Genomic DNA, 15,251 nt, shown 5'->3' with positions numbered 1-15,251 from the left:
CAGAGACCAGCTATGCGTGATCATGTCCCAGCAACAGTGGGAAGAGTGAGCAACACAGAGAGATCCAAACGCAGCCCCGGCCGCCTTGGCTCAGTGGGTAGAGCGTCGGCCTGTGGACTGAAGGGTCCTGGGTTTGATTCCCAGTCAGGGCACAAGCCCGGGCTGCGGGCCGGATCCCCAGTGGGGCGGGCAGGAGGCAGCCAATCAGTGATTCTCTCTCATCATTGATGTTTCTATCTCCCTCTCCCTTCCTCTCTGAAACCAACAAAAATATATTTTCTTGAAAAGAAATGCAGACACACCCACGCTTGCAGGAGCTCACACTTCAATCAGGGCCGCCTCCTCCTCCCCGAACCCCAATAAACCTCCAGGCGGAGCCTTCAGGGTCCAAGAAGAGACCGGAAGCAAAGTCGGTTCCACGAAAGCACCGCAGGGCCACGCCCGGCCACGGCTCACAGGCGGGTGAGGGTCTGCGCGCGGGCCCAGTCCTGCACCTCCGCTCGGCTGAACACGAGGAAGAAGACCAGGCCCGAGACGTCCACGGCCGCGGACAGCAGGAAGACGTTTCTCCATCCCCGCTCAGCGTCCTGGAGACGAGCCACGGGTCACCACGGCCCCCAGCGCGTCCCTCCCGTGCAGAGGGCGGTGACTGCAGCCTCCCCTGCCACCGCCCAGCTCAGCCCCGGACTGTGGGGAGCCCGGCCGAGCCTGGGCCACGCAGGGAGGCCAGCCTTTCCCTCTGCAGAGACGTGTCCCCCCGACACCCTCCCCCCGACGCACACCCCCAAGACCCCCGAGAGCATTGTCTCTCTCCCCTGCTTGCTTCCAGCCCTCGGCTTAAATATCATTTTTTCCGTGAGTCCTTCCTCGACCGCCCTATTTAAAATGGAAATCCAGCCCTCGTATTCATTTCCTATCGGTTCCTTTTCCAGAATAAAGGCTTCCCGGGGGCAGGCACTTCCGCCTCGCCCCGTAATGCCTTGCGTGGCACCTGCCCAGGGTCCATGCATGTTTGCGGAATGAATGAATGAATGAATGAACGAATGACAGGGAGACCCTGTCAGCGTGAGGATGTCCATTTTAAACGACCATTTCCTGACGAGTGTTAGTGACTGAAAGGGAACTGAAGCTTCAAGGGACAAAGGACGTGATGGCAGACAGGACACACCTTCCTCTTTAGTCTCCATTTTCCTGACTTCCTTGTGGGAAATCACAGCGAACTGAAAAAATGATACTCACGTGGCCTGGCAGGCGTGGCTCAGTGGCTGAGCATCGACCTGTGAACCAGTCAGGCTCGATCCCCAGTGTGGGGCGTGCAGGAGGCAGCCCATCCATGATCCTCTCTCATCACTGATGCTTCTCTCTCTCTCCCCCTCTCCCTTCCTCTCTGAAGTCAATAAAATATATATTAAAAAAGAAAAAGAATGACACGCATGCGGATGCCATGTACATCACCTTTGCCCACGGATTCTGAGGACGCGCTCAGGCGTCTGCGGGAGCTGTCCGTCCTGGGAGCTTGGACGCGTCTCCCAGGATGGAGGCTGCTCGACGCCGCTGCTCCTCCCTGTCCTTCGCTCAGCCTCTCGCTCGCTCATGCTGTCTGTGTGTGCTGGGTTCCCACGTGGGGTGACGGGCTCTTTCCCAGTCTCGGGGGACTTTCAAGGTGTGAGGATTGAACGTCCCGGGAAGCCCTGCCCTCCCGAGCGGCCCGCAGCGGCCGGCCACTCTCTGCTGCTCAGGAACATCCGTCCGCAGCGTGGCCGCCAGATCTGATGACAAGCGGAAGCTCATCTCAGACCTCGTGAGGCATCACGGCAGGGAGTCGAGCATTCTCCTCCCTCCACCCGAACGCGAGGGCTGCGGGGGCGCCGAGCTGCCAGCCGAGCCACGCAAACGCCCCGAGTCTGACTCGGGGGGGCCTGGAGGTTCCGCTCGGGAATATTTTCACCAGGACCTTTGACCTCACCTGACTGAGGAAAAATCCAGAAACCGTGGGAGCGATGACTCCTGAGAGCTGAACAAAGACCAAGGATAAGCCCTTGATAAAGCCAGTGTACCTGAGAGAGAACGAGAGAGAGAGAGAATCAGCAAAGGGTCATCTCAGCTGCTCTGCTGCCGTCCTGCGCTCAGCTCTGGGGTGGCCTGGGCTTGTGTTGACCCTTCGTCAAACCTGATTGAAACAGCCCGGCCAGCGTGGCTCAGTGGTTGAGCGTCGACCTATGAACCAGGAGGTCAGGGTTCAATTCCCAGTCAGGGCACATGCCCAGATTTCAGGCTCCATACCCAGTGGGGCTGTGTAGGCAGCAGCCGATCCATAATTCTCTCTCGTTATGGATGTCTCCACCTCTCTCTCCCTCCCTCCCTCTCCCTTCCTCTCTGTCGTCCATAAAAACATGTTTTTAAAAAACAGAACCCTGAGCGAACGTACTGACCGCGATGGCTGCCACCCTGTGCAGGGCCTGCGACACCCACGGGGTAGCTGTGCTAACGGGTCAGTGTTGTTCATACAAAACAGACAGATGGTGTTTGACCTCGTTTATATCGCCTCTTGGCTTCTGCTATGAAGTCCACCCTGGCAGCCTTGCTTTGGGGGACACAAGACCCCTCACTGGATGACACGTGTCTCCCACGTGTCCTGCTGGCACCACGTCTGAAGGAGTGTGTCCCGAGGACTATGAGACTCCGTGGTCTCTGATACCCAGCTGTCCCGGAGGCGGATGCCCCTCGTGCGCCTGCCCTTTAGCCTTATCCTGCCCCACGTGAGCAAGCCCCGTGGCCCGAGGCCGTGTGACCGCGGCGTCCCCCGAGGGGAACGATGGCTCCTTCCGGACAGCATCTGGACGCAGGGCTGGGGCCGACATTTCCCAGGCCCCGTCCCACATGTCACTCACACGCTGACCCACGGTCACGGAGGACCAGGCCCCCGGACGGAGACTGAGCTGCCGTGGGGGAGGAGGAGGCCCCGGGTCCTTACCTGGGAGCAATGTCTATGAAGTTGACAAGGGCCCCAGATTGGCAGAGGCTGCTGGTGGCCAAACTCAGGACCAAGAAGGCCATGGTGACGCCCAGGCTGAAGCTGACCCAGGGCAGGAGCACGGAGAACAGGCTGGGGAACAGCACCCCTGGCAGGAGGCAGACGGAGAGCTGGGAAGCTGCCCCAGCTCCCCCCCCCCCCACCCGGCCACCTGCGTCCTCACCTATGGAGGTGAAGAGCCGCCTGACGACAAGGAGCGAGAGGATGTGTCTGGAGAGGAGGAAGTCCGCCAGCAGGCCCCCCAGGATGATGCTGATAAAGGCCACGCCAAGCAGCAGGGCGGACAGGAAGCCACTCTGCGGGCCAGAAGGGAGTCAGTGCAGGTGCACGCCCACCCCCGCAGGGCCGGCTCGTCCCCTGGGTGCCGTCCACACCCGGCTGCTCTTTCGATGCCCATCACCGTCATCACGCACCCCGCGCCACTGCAATGAGCCCACGTCACTTCTGAGGGGAAACGTGCGTGTAATTTGAACACAGGATGCGTGATCTCTCCATATAGAAAGTTGCCGGGAAACAGGGGCTTAAAGAACCAGCCCCGGCTGGGGGTCGCCAGTTGGAGCATCGTCCTGGGCACCAAAAGGTTGTAGGTTTGCCTCCCGATCAGAGCACATGCCCCCCAGTAGGGGGCGTGCAGGAGGCAGCTGATCCATGATTCCCTCTCGTCATTGATGTCTCTCTCTCTGAAATCAATAAAAATATATTATTTTCTTAAAAGGAAAAGGAGACCAATGGGACCGATTTAACAGGCACGTGGGCCAAGCTGTTTATTTTACCGACGAGTAAACCAAAGGCCACCACGGTGACGTGTCGTCGAGAGAAAACACCCTGAGATCCATGGGGACCCGGGTCTGGGCCTCAAGTCTCTCTCCAGGCTTTCTCCCGCCGCCTCCCCCTCACCCGGCCTCGCCCCACACCCATTCTGATCCCGGGCCTGTGGTTCTGGTTCCATCACCTGCTTCTGCCCTCACTCCCCCCCTTCCCTTCTCCTTCTCCCTCCCCCTCCCCTCCCCCTCCCCTCCTCCCTCTCTCTCCTGCCCCTTCTCCCTTCTCTCCCTCCTCCCTCCCCTCTCCTCCTCTTCAGGGAAGGCCCACAGCCACCCTCCCTTGGATTTCCTGATCCCAGCACCCACTGCCCATGTGAACATGTGTCCAGACTTGACCTCTGCTAAGGTCGCTGTTTGCTGGCCACTTAGCATGTGGTCACCAGAGGAGCCCAGCTCCATTAGCACACGGCTTTTTGAGCACAAACGGTGGGACTGTAGCAAGAATTCAGTGACCCTGTGAGCTGTCACCTGTGACATCTGATGAGCTCGTCACCTTTTACGACACCCACCTGGTTTACGATACCCGCCTGGCTTATGACACCCGCCTGGCTTACGACACACCCCTGCTGGGACCTGAGAGGCTCCATCAGCCCGTCAGAGCACCGGTGCATTGTGGGAAGACGGCGCACTGGCGCCTCGGGGCACCTGTCTCCCCGTACCTATGGGGCTTGAACAAAAGGGTTTACGTTTTTGGTGTAAATCCTATTAATAACGCCCTGTTTTTAGGGCCTGTTGCCTGCGAGTCTGTCACAGCCTCCAGAAAGGCGCACTTTGTTTTGCTTCATCCTTTCTGCCGTCAGCAGAGTGTCCTGTTTGCAGATGTCGATTGGGTTGAACACAGAATTTTCTCATAAATCCCTTAAAAAAGGTGACATCCTTCCAGGCCAGTGTGGCTCAGCGGTTCGATCCCCGCTCAGGACACAGGCCCGGGCTGCACCTCCATCCCCAGTGGGGGGCGTGCAGGAGGCAGCAGATCCATGACTCTCTCTCATTGTTGATGTTTCTATCTCTCTCTCCCTTCCTCTCTGAAATCAATAAAAATATGTATTTTTTAAAAACATGGCATCCTTTGAATGTCACGCTGACCTAGAACCATACCGTTCTGCCCCCCCCCCCCCAAGGCGGGAGGCCCCCTTGAGATGAATCAAAATTCAAGAGGTTGCATCTCCTACCGGAAGGTCCCGGGCCCCGAGCCTGGTGACCCCGGGGGAGGCCGAGGTCACGTGACCAGGCCTTGCAACAGCAGAGGCGCATGCGCGCTCGCACTCACCGCGCGGAGGTCCACGTGGAGGACGGAGTGGAGGTAGGTGGGCAGGTACGCCATCAAGACGTAGAAGAACCAGTGCTCACTGAACTGGGACAGCAAGGCGCTCCAGAGCGGCAGGGACTTGGCCATGGCCTTGACGGGGAGAGACCCGTCGGGTTCGCAGTCCTGGAAGAAAGCCGGTGCCGTGGGCCCCCCGTGGAGACAAGGCCCCCCCCCCACCCCCCGCCCCGCGACCAGCCGCTGCCCAGGCCCGGGCAGGCACCTCCTGAGCCAGCGCTCGCGCGATGAGGTCCCGCTCCCCGGCGCTGATGAACGGGTGCGCCGCGGGGTCGTCGTAGGCGAGGGCGAACCAGAGGCAGGAACAGGCGCAGCCGATCGCACCTGCAAGGCGACGGTTAGGCCGGACCCGCTCTTTCCGCGGGATTCTGCCCGGAGGGGTGGGCCGAGCCTGGCCCAGCGCTCCTCCCAGGTCTGCGCCCCGTGGGGCCCCATCTTCGGTGGCGGCCACGTCCCCACCCCTGGGCCGCGGCCCAGGCGGTCTTCCTTGCTGCTGCCGATGGCGTGGGGCAGTTCGGAGCCCAGTGTCTGCCCCGTGAGCCTGAGAAGGCCCTCCCGGTTGGACTGCCGGTCAGCATGCCCCCTGCTAGTCAGGCTTCTGCAAAGGTTCTTTCCTCAGGGCCCGGCCAGTGGGGCTCAGTGGGTTGGCCCTTGTGCACTGAGAGGTCGCTGGTTCGATTCCAGTCAAGGGCACCTGCCGGGTTGTAGGCTTGATCCCAGTAGGGGACACGCAGGAGGAAGCTGATGTTTCTCCCTCATCGTTTTATTTTCTACTTTTTTATTTGTGTGTGTGTGTGTTTCTCATCATTTTTTTAAAAATGTTTTTATTGATTTTAGAGGGAAAAAGAGATAGAAACATCAATGAGAAACATCGACGGGCTGCCTCCTACACTCCTCTTATGGGGTATCCAGCCCGCAGCCCTGGGCGTGTGCCTTGATTGGAATGGAACTAGCGACCTCTTGGTGCATGGCCGACGCTCAACCACTGAGCCACACCAGCTGGGCTCTCTCTCATCATTGATGTTTCTCTCCCTCTCTGAAATCAATAAAAATATATTTTAAAAAATAAAAATATAATTGCACCAAGACAGCGTTTTCAAGATCTTACAAAAGAAATTCCACTGGCACCCTTTGCGGTTCCCCTGGAAACAGGAGGGAATGTCACCGGGTGTTCCAGCTAAGCCTCACGTGTCCTCGTGCAAAGTCACCACATAATTAGCCCTGAACACGGTCCTCTCTGTTATAAACATCCACTTCTGTGAGGGTTTGGTTAAGCACAGGGGACTAGTATCACAGACACCGCGCCCAGCCCCCGCCGTCAGAAAATAAACCTCTACCGAGGCAGAGCTGCCTCAAACAGATTGTCAAACTGCAGCGGGAAGGCCGGGGAGGGTTGGGGGGCAGGAGGGAGGGGGGTCAGAGATCAACCGAAGGACTTGGATGCATGCATATGAGCATAACCAATGGACATAAGACACTTGGGGGGGGGGTAGGGGAGGCCAGGGGATTGTCAAGGCCGGGGGGGGGGGGGAAAGACACATATGTAATACTCTTTGTAATACTGTAAGCAATAAAAAGAAAAGAAACTTCTGAGATGGGAGAAACGCACGAACTCACCGAAGATGTAGAAGACGTACGGCCACCCGAGGGTCTCGCAGAGGAAGCCACCGACAAGGAGGACGGTCAAGGAGCCCAGCATGAGCCCTGAACACAAGCGGCGGCGATGTCTGGGGTGAGAGGTCGGGCTCGGACTCTGCGTGCCTCCTACAGACTGACCTGGTCCCAACGCCAGAGGCACAGGCTGGACGCCATGGGGGCAACGCCTGCCCCTTCGCTCAGGAGCCACGTGACCCTGGCCAAGTTACTCGTCTGTTTGTGCCTCATTGGGCCTTACGCGCAAAATGGAAATGACGTGTTTTAAGATAAAGTAACAAGCGCAAAATGGAAATGATGTGTTTTAAGATAAAGTAACTAGCGCAAAGCACTTGCAAGGGTTTTTCTGCCCAGTAAGTGTGCAGTTATAATCAAGAAAGATAGTATAGCCCTGGCCGGTGTGGTTGAGTGTCGACCTGTGAACCAGGAGGTCATGGTTCAATTCCCAGTCAGGGCACAGGCCCGGGTTATGGACTCCATCCCCAGTAGAGGGTATGCAGGAGGCAGCTGATCAATGATTCTTTCATCATTGATGTTTCTAACTCTCCCTCTCCCTCTCTGAAATCAATAAAAATATTTTTTTGAAAAAGAAAGAGAAAGAGTAGGGCAGTGCTTTCAAGCAAGGAGGCAGAGGAGATGGGAGAAGGTGTGGCTTCTGGCGCCAGGCCCTTGCCTGGTGCTCTGGACAGTGCCTGTCAGGTGCCCCTGAGGCATCACCTACCTGAGATGGAAATGGTGATGAGCTGGTTCCTCTCCAAGGGGGGAGCCCATTTCACCCAAATTAAATACTGGCTGGTTTGTATCATCACCTGTGGGGGCAGGGGGACGTTCCACTCTTGGTCATCTGAAACATTTTATTTTTTTAATATATTTTTATTGATTTCAGAGAGGAAGGGAGAGGGAAAGAAACATCACTGATGAGAGAGAATCATTGACCAGCTGCCTCCTGCACACCCCCTACTGGGAATTGAGCCCACAGCCCAGGAGTGTGCCCTTGGCTGGAATTGAACCCGACACCCTTCGGTGTGCAGGCCGACGCTCTATCCACCCAGCCAAACCAGCCAGGGCTTCTGAGACATTCTAGAATCATACTCCACCCAGACTGAGATGGCCTCGCGGTACCTGGGCCACGCCTTGGACGGTCCGGAGGACGATGAGCAGGGCCACACCTGCCTCCGCCGCCAGCGGGATGAAGAGGCTCAGGGCGGAGACGGTCAACAGGGCGGCGCCAATCAGGTGCCGGGGTCGGACTAGCCCGGCCACATAGCCACTGGGGATCGAGGCCACGAAGGAGCCGTAGCTGAGGGAGCTGAGGAGGACCCCCTGGATCTCCGGGCTCCAGGCATACACGGGCGCCTGGGTGACAAGGAGAACCTTGCTGTTTATTCTTTGGCGAGAGAGCTAAATATTTCTTTAAATATATTTTTATTGATTTCAGAGAGGAAGGGAGAGGGAGAGAGATAAAAACATCCATGATGAGAGAGAATCATGGATGGGCTGCCTCCTGCACGCCCCCCACTGGGGATCCAGCCCGCAACCAGGCATGTGCCCTGACCGGGAATCGAACCATGATTTCTGGTTCATAGGTCGATGCTCAACCACTGAGCCACGCCGGCCGAACTCAATAAATAACCCTTTAGATCAGTGGTCCTCAACCTTCCTAATGTCATGACACTTTAATACAATTCCTCGTGTTGTGGTGACCCCCAACCATAAAATTATTTTCGTTGCTACTTCATAACTAATTTTGCTACTGTTATGAATCATAATGTAAATATCTGATATGCAGGATGTATTTTCATTGTTACAAATTGAACATAATTAAAGCATAGTGATTAATCACAAAAACAATATGTAATTATATATGTTTTCCGATGGTCTTAGGCGACCCAAAGGGGTCGCGACCCACAGGTTGAGAACCGCTGCTTTAGATCAAGCCATTGAAGCCACAGAAAGGGTCGAGTCTCCTTAAACATACCAGCACCTTAAGTCCCATCAGAGTTCCGTTCCTGTCGCCCAGGGCGACAGAGGAAGAGGCGTTGGGCAGGCTGGGCGGGGCCGAGCCGTTCACCATCGCTGGGAGGGCAATGCTCAAGTTCATTTGTTGGGTGGAAATCGCAAAGTTACAGAGATGCAAGAGGAGGGCCAGCCCGTGTCGGACCGAGCACATGCCTGCGACGAGAGGGCACAGAAGGCCTTGTCACCGGGGTCCGTTTCTCTCTGCGCCCCCTCTCCTACGTCTGGAAGGGGGAGGCGATGGCCGTCGGTCTGTGAGCAGCAGCACAGGGAGAGCAGACGTGGCTGTGTCCGGCAGACACCTCTCCCCCGGGAGGGGCGGGGTCACACCCCCTCAGAACCCAGACCAAAGGGGAAGGGAAGGCTGAGGCAGGTCTGGGTCGAGCAGAGACCTACGGCCATGCCTCCTGGACTTAGAATCAGAGACGCTGAGGTTGATTCCAGATCTTCTATTTGGCATCTGCTCTGACTTCCTGCCTTGGCGACAAATCACGCCTGGACACCTGCTTTATGACCTTCAGGTTTTTTGCACGACATGAAATAATTCTCAGTAAACATTCTTTATAGCTTATAGAATTCGCGGCAATTGGTGGGAGCGAGGAGATGCTACAGACCCCCAGAAAGGAGCCGAGGTCACCGGGTCCCGGTTTTATCCACAACCAGCTTACCTTTGCTGGAGGCTGGCACTGGGGCCGTGATTCCGTCACCGCTGCTGGACGGCTCCCCCGTGGTGGCCGTGGTTTCAGCTCTAGTGGACATGGCGTCCCTCCTCTCCCGGGGCCTGAGGTTCACCTGCGGGAATGAAAGGACACACGAGCAAATAGAAAGAAGCATCCTATAGTGTACAGGACACTGCCCTGGTTCTCCTAAGAATTTAGAGGAAATGTTTGGTGGGAAAATGCCAGGTTAGGGTTCAGGAGACCTGGTGTGCGTGGGAAGGTCAAGGCCTGGGGTCCCAGTTTCTGCGTCTGGAACGAGGGGTCTGGCCTGGAGCGCCTGAAGGGTTGTAATTTTCTTCCCATTCAGGCTCTCCTGGTCTCTCTATTGATATCAGTAAGCACTGGATGTTAAAACTTAACAATCTTATTTTTTTAATGTTTTTATTGATTTTAGGGATAGAGAGGGAGACAGAAACATCAATCACTGCCTTCTCAGGCCCCGTGGTAGGGATCAGCCCACAACCCAGGCATGTGTCCAGACCCGGAATCGAACCAGAGACCTCTCCGTGCACCGGACAACGTCCAACCCACTGAACCACATCGTCCAGGGCTGGACCATCTTCGGCGAAATGTCACCCAGAAGAATCCAATGGGTTAAATGACCTGAAACACTGTTTTCAGTGTCTAGACTTCCTGAGTCAAATAGAAGACACCGCGCTCTTAAGCCCTTTGCCCTGGCGATATCCCCACGGATGTCACGGAGCGTGAGAGGCGTCAGCTGGTGGGCGCTGTGAAAGCCTGGGGTGCTGTTGGCTCTAACATGAGGTTATCTGGAGGCTGGTAGCCGGTGGGGGGTTCCCTCTGAAAATGACCAGAGGGTTGTTCCGGCAGATTTTTCCCCGGAGTCCTGGGGCTCTCCCTTCTTTCAGGAAAAGGCCACCTCCTCTCTCACTTTCTGGAATTATCTCAGGAGAGATGAGCTCTGTTCCCCACCTGCACAATCTCTATCCCTGACCAGCAAGGTAAGCTGCTCCTGGGGCAAGACCCAGTCCCCGATCGCAAAGGCAGAGCAGTTAAGGGCAGAAGACCCAGGGCTGACCTGAGGGAGGTAGAGTGCAGGGTCCTCATTCCTTTCTAATGAGTGTCTCTCAGCTTCGCACTTTTTTGACTCCCCAAGAAGTAAATGATTATCCCAAACCTTTAGCCCTTCGGTTGCGAAATGGGCAGATTTGACTGGTTCTGAGGCTTAATGTTTGACTTTGCTGCTTTCGGCTAATTAACAAGTCGACCCAGCTCATTAAATCTCCCTCCTGCTTCACGCCCAGGAGATCAAGGTCCCTTCTTATCGGACAGACACCCCGCACTCCCTGCTGACAGCTGTCCGGGGCGTCCCGGGGTCAGTCTGTCCGTGGGAAAGGCCTTCCTGCCGCCAGGACTGCCGTCTAGTGTTGAAGAGCGGCTCCGGGACCGTGCGCTCCACCGCCCAGTGTCTCGCACACCAGAGCGGGAGCGGACGGCCTGAGGCTCGTTGTCCCAGCCAGGCTAATTCCAGCGTCCTGTTGAGTTAGTTGGGGTCAATTCCACTCCTTAAGTCAGTTTTTAAAAATGTTTTTATTGACTTCAGAGAGAAAGGAAAAGGGAGACAAACATCAATGACAAGAATCATTATCATCGGCCTCCTGCACACACACCCCCACCAGGGATCAAGTCCGCAACCCGGGCACGTGCCCTTGACCCGGAATCAAACCCGGGACCCTCAGTCTGCGGCCGACGCTCTACCCAGAGCCAGACCGGCCAGAGCTTGTCAGTCACAGTCTGGCCTCAGCTCCTTCTGACCTTGTGAGTGGCTCTGAAAAGAGCCTTTGGTTTCTGAGCTTTTCCTCTCCCGGGATGCAGGTCACTTCCGCTGGCCTTTCTGGTAGTAGCTCTCGGTCTTCTTGGGCAGCAGCACGGCCTGGATGTTGGGCAGCACGCCGCCCTGCGCGATGGTCACCTTGCCCAGCAGCTTGCTGAGTTCCTCGTCGTTGCGGACGGCCAGCTGCAGGTGGCGCGGGGCGATGCGGGTCTTCTTGTTGTGGCGCGCCGCGTTGGCCGCCAGCTCCAGGATCTCGGCCGCCAGGTACTCCAGCACCGCCGTCAGGTACACTGATGCGCCGGCGCCGATGCGCTCCGCGTAGTTGCCGTTATGCAGCAGGCGATGCACGCGGCTCACGGGGAACTGCAGCTGAGCCCGGAAAGAGCGATACAGCCTTGACGCGAAACTTGCCGTCCGGCTTCCCCGACCCAGTCATGATGCTGGATATGTCCGGCGCTATGGAAAAGACACCCTCAGGGCAAATGCAGGGCCAATTTATAGTCTGCCGTAGGTTGTGACTTGCCATCTGATTGGCTGACTGGCGGATGCTTATCCAATCAGAAAGCAGTACTGAAATCACCTCATTTGCATACACGTCACTGCCATTATCCAATCAGATGGGGCTGCCCAGCGGTCAGTTGAAGGCCACCCTATAAATACCAGGCTTTGGGCCACCAGCCGCTGTTCACTGACCTGTGTCAGTTGGAGTGTCGGGCTGAGCACGCACCATGCCGGAGCTGGCTTCGAAGGGCACCGCTATTTCCAAGAAGGGCTATAAGAAGGCCGTGACCAAGACCCAGAAGAAAGAGGGCAAGAAGCGCAAGAGGTGCCGCAAGGAGAGCTACTCGATTTACATCTACAAGGTGCTCAAGCAGGTGCACCCCGACACCGGCATCTCGTCCAAGGCCATGAGCATCATGAACTCGTTTGTTAATGACATTTTTGAACGCATCGCGGGCGAGGCGTCGCGCCTGGCGCATTACAACAAGCGCTCGACCATCACGTCCCGGGAGATCCAGACGGGCGTGCGCCTGCTGCTGCCCGGCGAGCTGGCCAAGCACGCCGTGTCCGAGGGCACCAAGGCCGTCACCAAGTACACCAGCTCCAAATAAAAGGATTCGGCCACCAGGTGACCTTTTAACTCAAAGGCTCTTTTAAGAGCCACCTATATTTCCTGAAAAACAGCTGTCTTGCTACCTCGCTAAACATATTGGTAGTCTGGCCATGACTAAAGATGTGTTTTTCTGGCCATTGATTGCCTATAGGGGACAGTGATATTTGCCCCAAATGTGAACCACAAATACAGCAATTTCTTACCAGCTAAACTAGCCATTGAATGGTGCACAACTAAAAACCTTACAGCCCTTTAGAGAGTGTAAGTGGCTCTGAAAAGAGCCTTTGGGTTCAGGAGTCAGGCCGCGGGCTCGCGCGTCTACTTGGAGCTGGTGTACTTGGTGACGGCCTTGGTGCCCTCGGACACGGCGTGCTTGGCCAGCTCCCCGGGCAGCAGCAGGCGCACAGCCGTCTGGATCTCGCGGGACGTGATAGTCGAGCGCTTATTGTAATGCGCCAGGCGTGATGCCTCAGCAGAGAGGCGCTCGAAGATGTCATTGACAAATGAGTTCATGATACTCATGGCCTTGGACGAGATGCCGGTGTCGGGGTGCACCTGCTTGAGCACCTTGTAGATGTAAATCGAGTAGCTCTCCTTGCGGCACCTCTTGCGCTTCTTGCCCTCTTTCTTCTGGGTCTTGGTCACGGCCTTCTTAAAGCCCTTCTTGGAAATAGTGGCGCCCTTCGAAGCGAGGTCCGGCATGGTGCGTGCTCAGCCCGACACTCCAACTGACACAGGTCAGTGAACAGCGACTGGTGTCCCAAAGCCTGGTATTTATAGGGTGGCCTTCAACTGACCGCTGGGCAGCCCCATCTGATTGGACAATGGCAGTGACGTGTATGCAAATGAGGTGATTTCAGTACTGCTTTCTGATTGGATAAGCATCCGCCAGTCAGCCAATCAGAGGCAAGTCACAACCTACGGCAGACTATAAATAGGCCCTCTGTGGCGTGTTTTGGTTAGAATTCCCGTTATTGCTACCACCATCTCAAGTTATGTCCGGGCGCGGCAAGCAGGGCGGCAAGGCCCGCGCCAAGGCCAGATCTCGCTCCTTTAGAGCCCAGCTGCAGTTCCCCGTGGGCCGAATTCACCGGCTGCTCCGCAAGGGCCACTACGCCGAGCGCATTGGGGCGGGCGCGCCCGTGTACCTGGCGGCGGTGCTGGAGTACCTGACGGCCGAGATCTTAGAATTAGCAGGAAACGCGTCCCGCGACAACAAGAAGACGCGCATCATCCCGCGCCACCTGCAGCTGGCCATCCGCAACGACGAGGAGCTCAACAGGCTACTGGGCGGTGTGACCATCGCGCAGGGCGGCGTGCTGCCCAACATCCAACCCGTGCTGCTGCCCAAGAAGACTGAGAGCCACCACAAGGCCAAGGGCAAGTGAGGAGCCTGAACATCTAGAGAGAAAGAAACCAAAGGCTCTTTTCAGAGCCACTCAGATCCTCAGTAAAGGCTGTCACAGCGCAGAAAGCTGGGCTTGTGTGGTTCTCTGGCGAGCTTAGGAAACACGGCACCTAGAGACGACCTTTGGTTCTAATAGCGGGTCCTTTAACATTAAGGCTGGAAAGCAGAGGTTCCTGGGCCCTGGCAGCCGCCAGCTTAGCTACTGGAGCCCTTGGGAGAAGGAACAAACGTCCTCTAGCGCTCTAACACCCGGTTCCTGAGCTGATGTGAGCAGAAACCTTACATTAAGGCTCAGGTAAATAGAGCTAAGTGATGGGTTAGAATAAACAATGTCGTAGCTTCCAGGTTAGCTTGTGGCAGTCCACAGGACGAAAGTCAATCTAACAAGGCCGCGTCCCTCCAAACCTGCTAGTACCGGTCCTATGAGGTCTTTAGACAGCAGTAACCAGGAGTCAGCAAGTCAGTCTCACCAGGTGGTAACAGGGTCCGTGTATTTGATAACTGACTTCACACGCGTGCTCATTAAATGGAATTTTCTTAAAATGTAAAGCAAAATGTATCTCAAAAATGAGCTTGATGCCACATGTGATGGAGAGAATCTAGTCATCCTCAGAGGCTGGAATGTGGCATGTTCTTCCATCATAACTTTTTGAAATTATTAGGGAATTTTGGTCCTTTTCAGAAGTTTTAACTACAAAGAAGAGACATTTTTAGTTTGTTTCCACTGCAAACACCAAGTCAAACTGGAAGTAAATGAACACTTAGGCTGTCCAGTAGAAAAGTACTGTCCAGAATTCACGTTTAGCTGACCCCCAAGAAAAAGAATCTAATTGGTTAGCTAAAAACCATTGCTGGACACTCCACACAGACATGTACAGAAGCAGGTGTGAAGAAGATTGAAAGTCCTATAAAGTTAAAGGGAATAAACTACATAATATGTTAATTAGGGGCAATCAAGTATGAAATTATCTCGAATTATTGTACATAAGTATTAAGGCACACAATTGGGGGAGGCACAAAGGAAGGAAAAATTTAGAAGATAAAACTTGCACAGATATTGGAATGAATTAGATGTTTAGAACATTGCCAATGACTTTAAACTGTGACATTTTAAAAATCAGAATAATGATATACATGACTGAGCGAGTAGGGATATGTGAAAATTTTCCTAAACAAGAATTTCAAAAATGTCGAGATGCTCCCCATCAAGCAAGGTAGCTGAACTCCCAGACTTGCCGAAGCACAGAGTGTGGACAGGGGAGAGAGGGCGTGACTTCACAATGAGAAAACTGGAACACACCTGTTAACAGGTTCAGGCTTGAAAGTGAAACCAGCTCTGGCTGGCGTGGCTCAGTGGGTGGAGC

The 15,251-nt window shown here is 55.5% G+C and overlaps 4 protein-coding genes and 1 pseudogene across 5 annotated transcripts; 2 read left to right on the top strand and 3 right to left on the bottom strand.

Annotated features, from left to right (window-relative positions):
• Positions 1-452: 452 nt before the first annotated feature.
• On the bottom strand, positions 453-10,747 carry SLC17A4 (solute carrier family 17 member 4). Of its 2 annotated transcripts, none has more exons than XM_059675640.1 (12): positions 10,610-10,747; positions 9,520-9,643; positions 8,820-9,007; positions 7,958-8,191; positions 7,557-7,644; positions 6,800-6,886; positions 5,388-5,506; positions 5,129-5,290; positions 3,198-3,330; positions 2,975-3,122; positions 1,967-2,057; positions 453-587 (listed from the first exon to the last, which is right to left on the bottom strand). In XM_059675640.1, the coding sequence occupies exons 2-12, from the start codon at positions 9,608-9,610 to the stop codon at positions 453-455; spliced, it is 1,476 nt and encodes a 491-aa protein (XP_059531623.1). In that variant the 5' UTR covers positions 9,611-9,643; positions 10,610-10,747. The 2 variants fall into 2 exon arrangements, with proteins under 2 accessions (XP_059531623.1, XP_059531622.1); XM_059675639.1 differs by having other exon boundaries at positions 8,814-9,007; positions 10,610-10,741.
• A 476-nt stretch (positions 10,748-11,223) lies between these two features.
• On the bottom strand, positions 11,224-11,801 carry LOC132221368 (histone H2A.J-like; annotated as a pseudogene).
• A 292-nt stretch (positions 11,802-12,093) lies between these two features.
• Positions 12,094-12,477, top strand: LOC132221369 (histone H2B type 1-A). The gene has a single exon (XM_059675643.1). It carries the CDS (start codon positions 12,094-12,096, stop codon positions 12,475-12,477), a length of 384 nt encoding a protein of 127 aa, XP_059531626.1.
• A 273-nt stretch (positions 12,478-12,750) lies between these two features.
• On the bottom strand, positions 12,751-13,181 carry LOC132221375 (histone H2B type 1-A). The gene has a single exon (XM_059675650.1). It carries the CDS (start codon positions 13,179-13,181, stop codon positions 12,798-12,800), a length of 384 nt encoding a protein of 127 aa, XP_059531633.1. The 3' UTR covers positions 12,751-12,797.
• A 293-nt stretch (positions 13,182-13,474) lies between these two features.
• Positions 13,475-13,867, top strand: LOC132221213 (histone H2A type 1-like). Its single transcript, XM_059675261.1, has one exon. It carries the CDS (start codon positions 13,475-13,477, stop codon positions 13,865-13,867), a length of 393 nt encoding a protein of 130 aa, XP_059531244.1.
• The last annotated feature ends 1,384 nt before the right edge of the window (positions 13,868-15,251 follow it).

This window comes from Myotis daubentonii, chromosome 18 (assembly GCF_963259705.1).
Source record: "Myotis daubentonii chromosome 18, mMyoDau2.1, whole genome shotgun sequence".
NCBI classification, from domain to species: domain Eukaryota; kingdom Metazoa; phylum Chordata; class Mammalia; order Chiroptera; family Vespertilionidae; genus Myotis; species Myotis daubentonii.
This window is presented reverse-complemented; position numbering and strand designations above follow the sequence as displayed.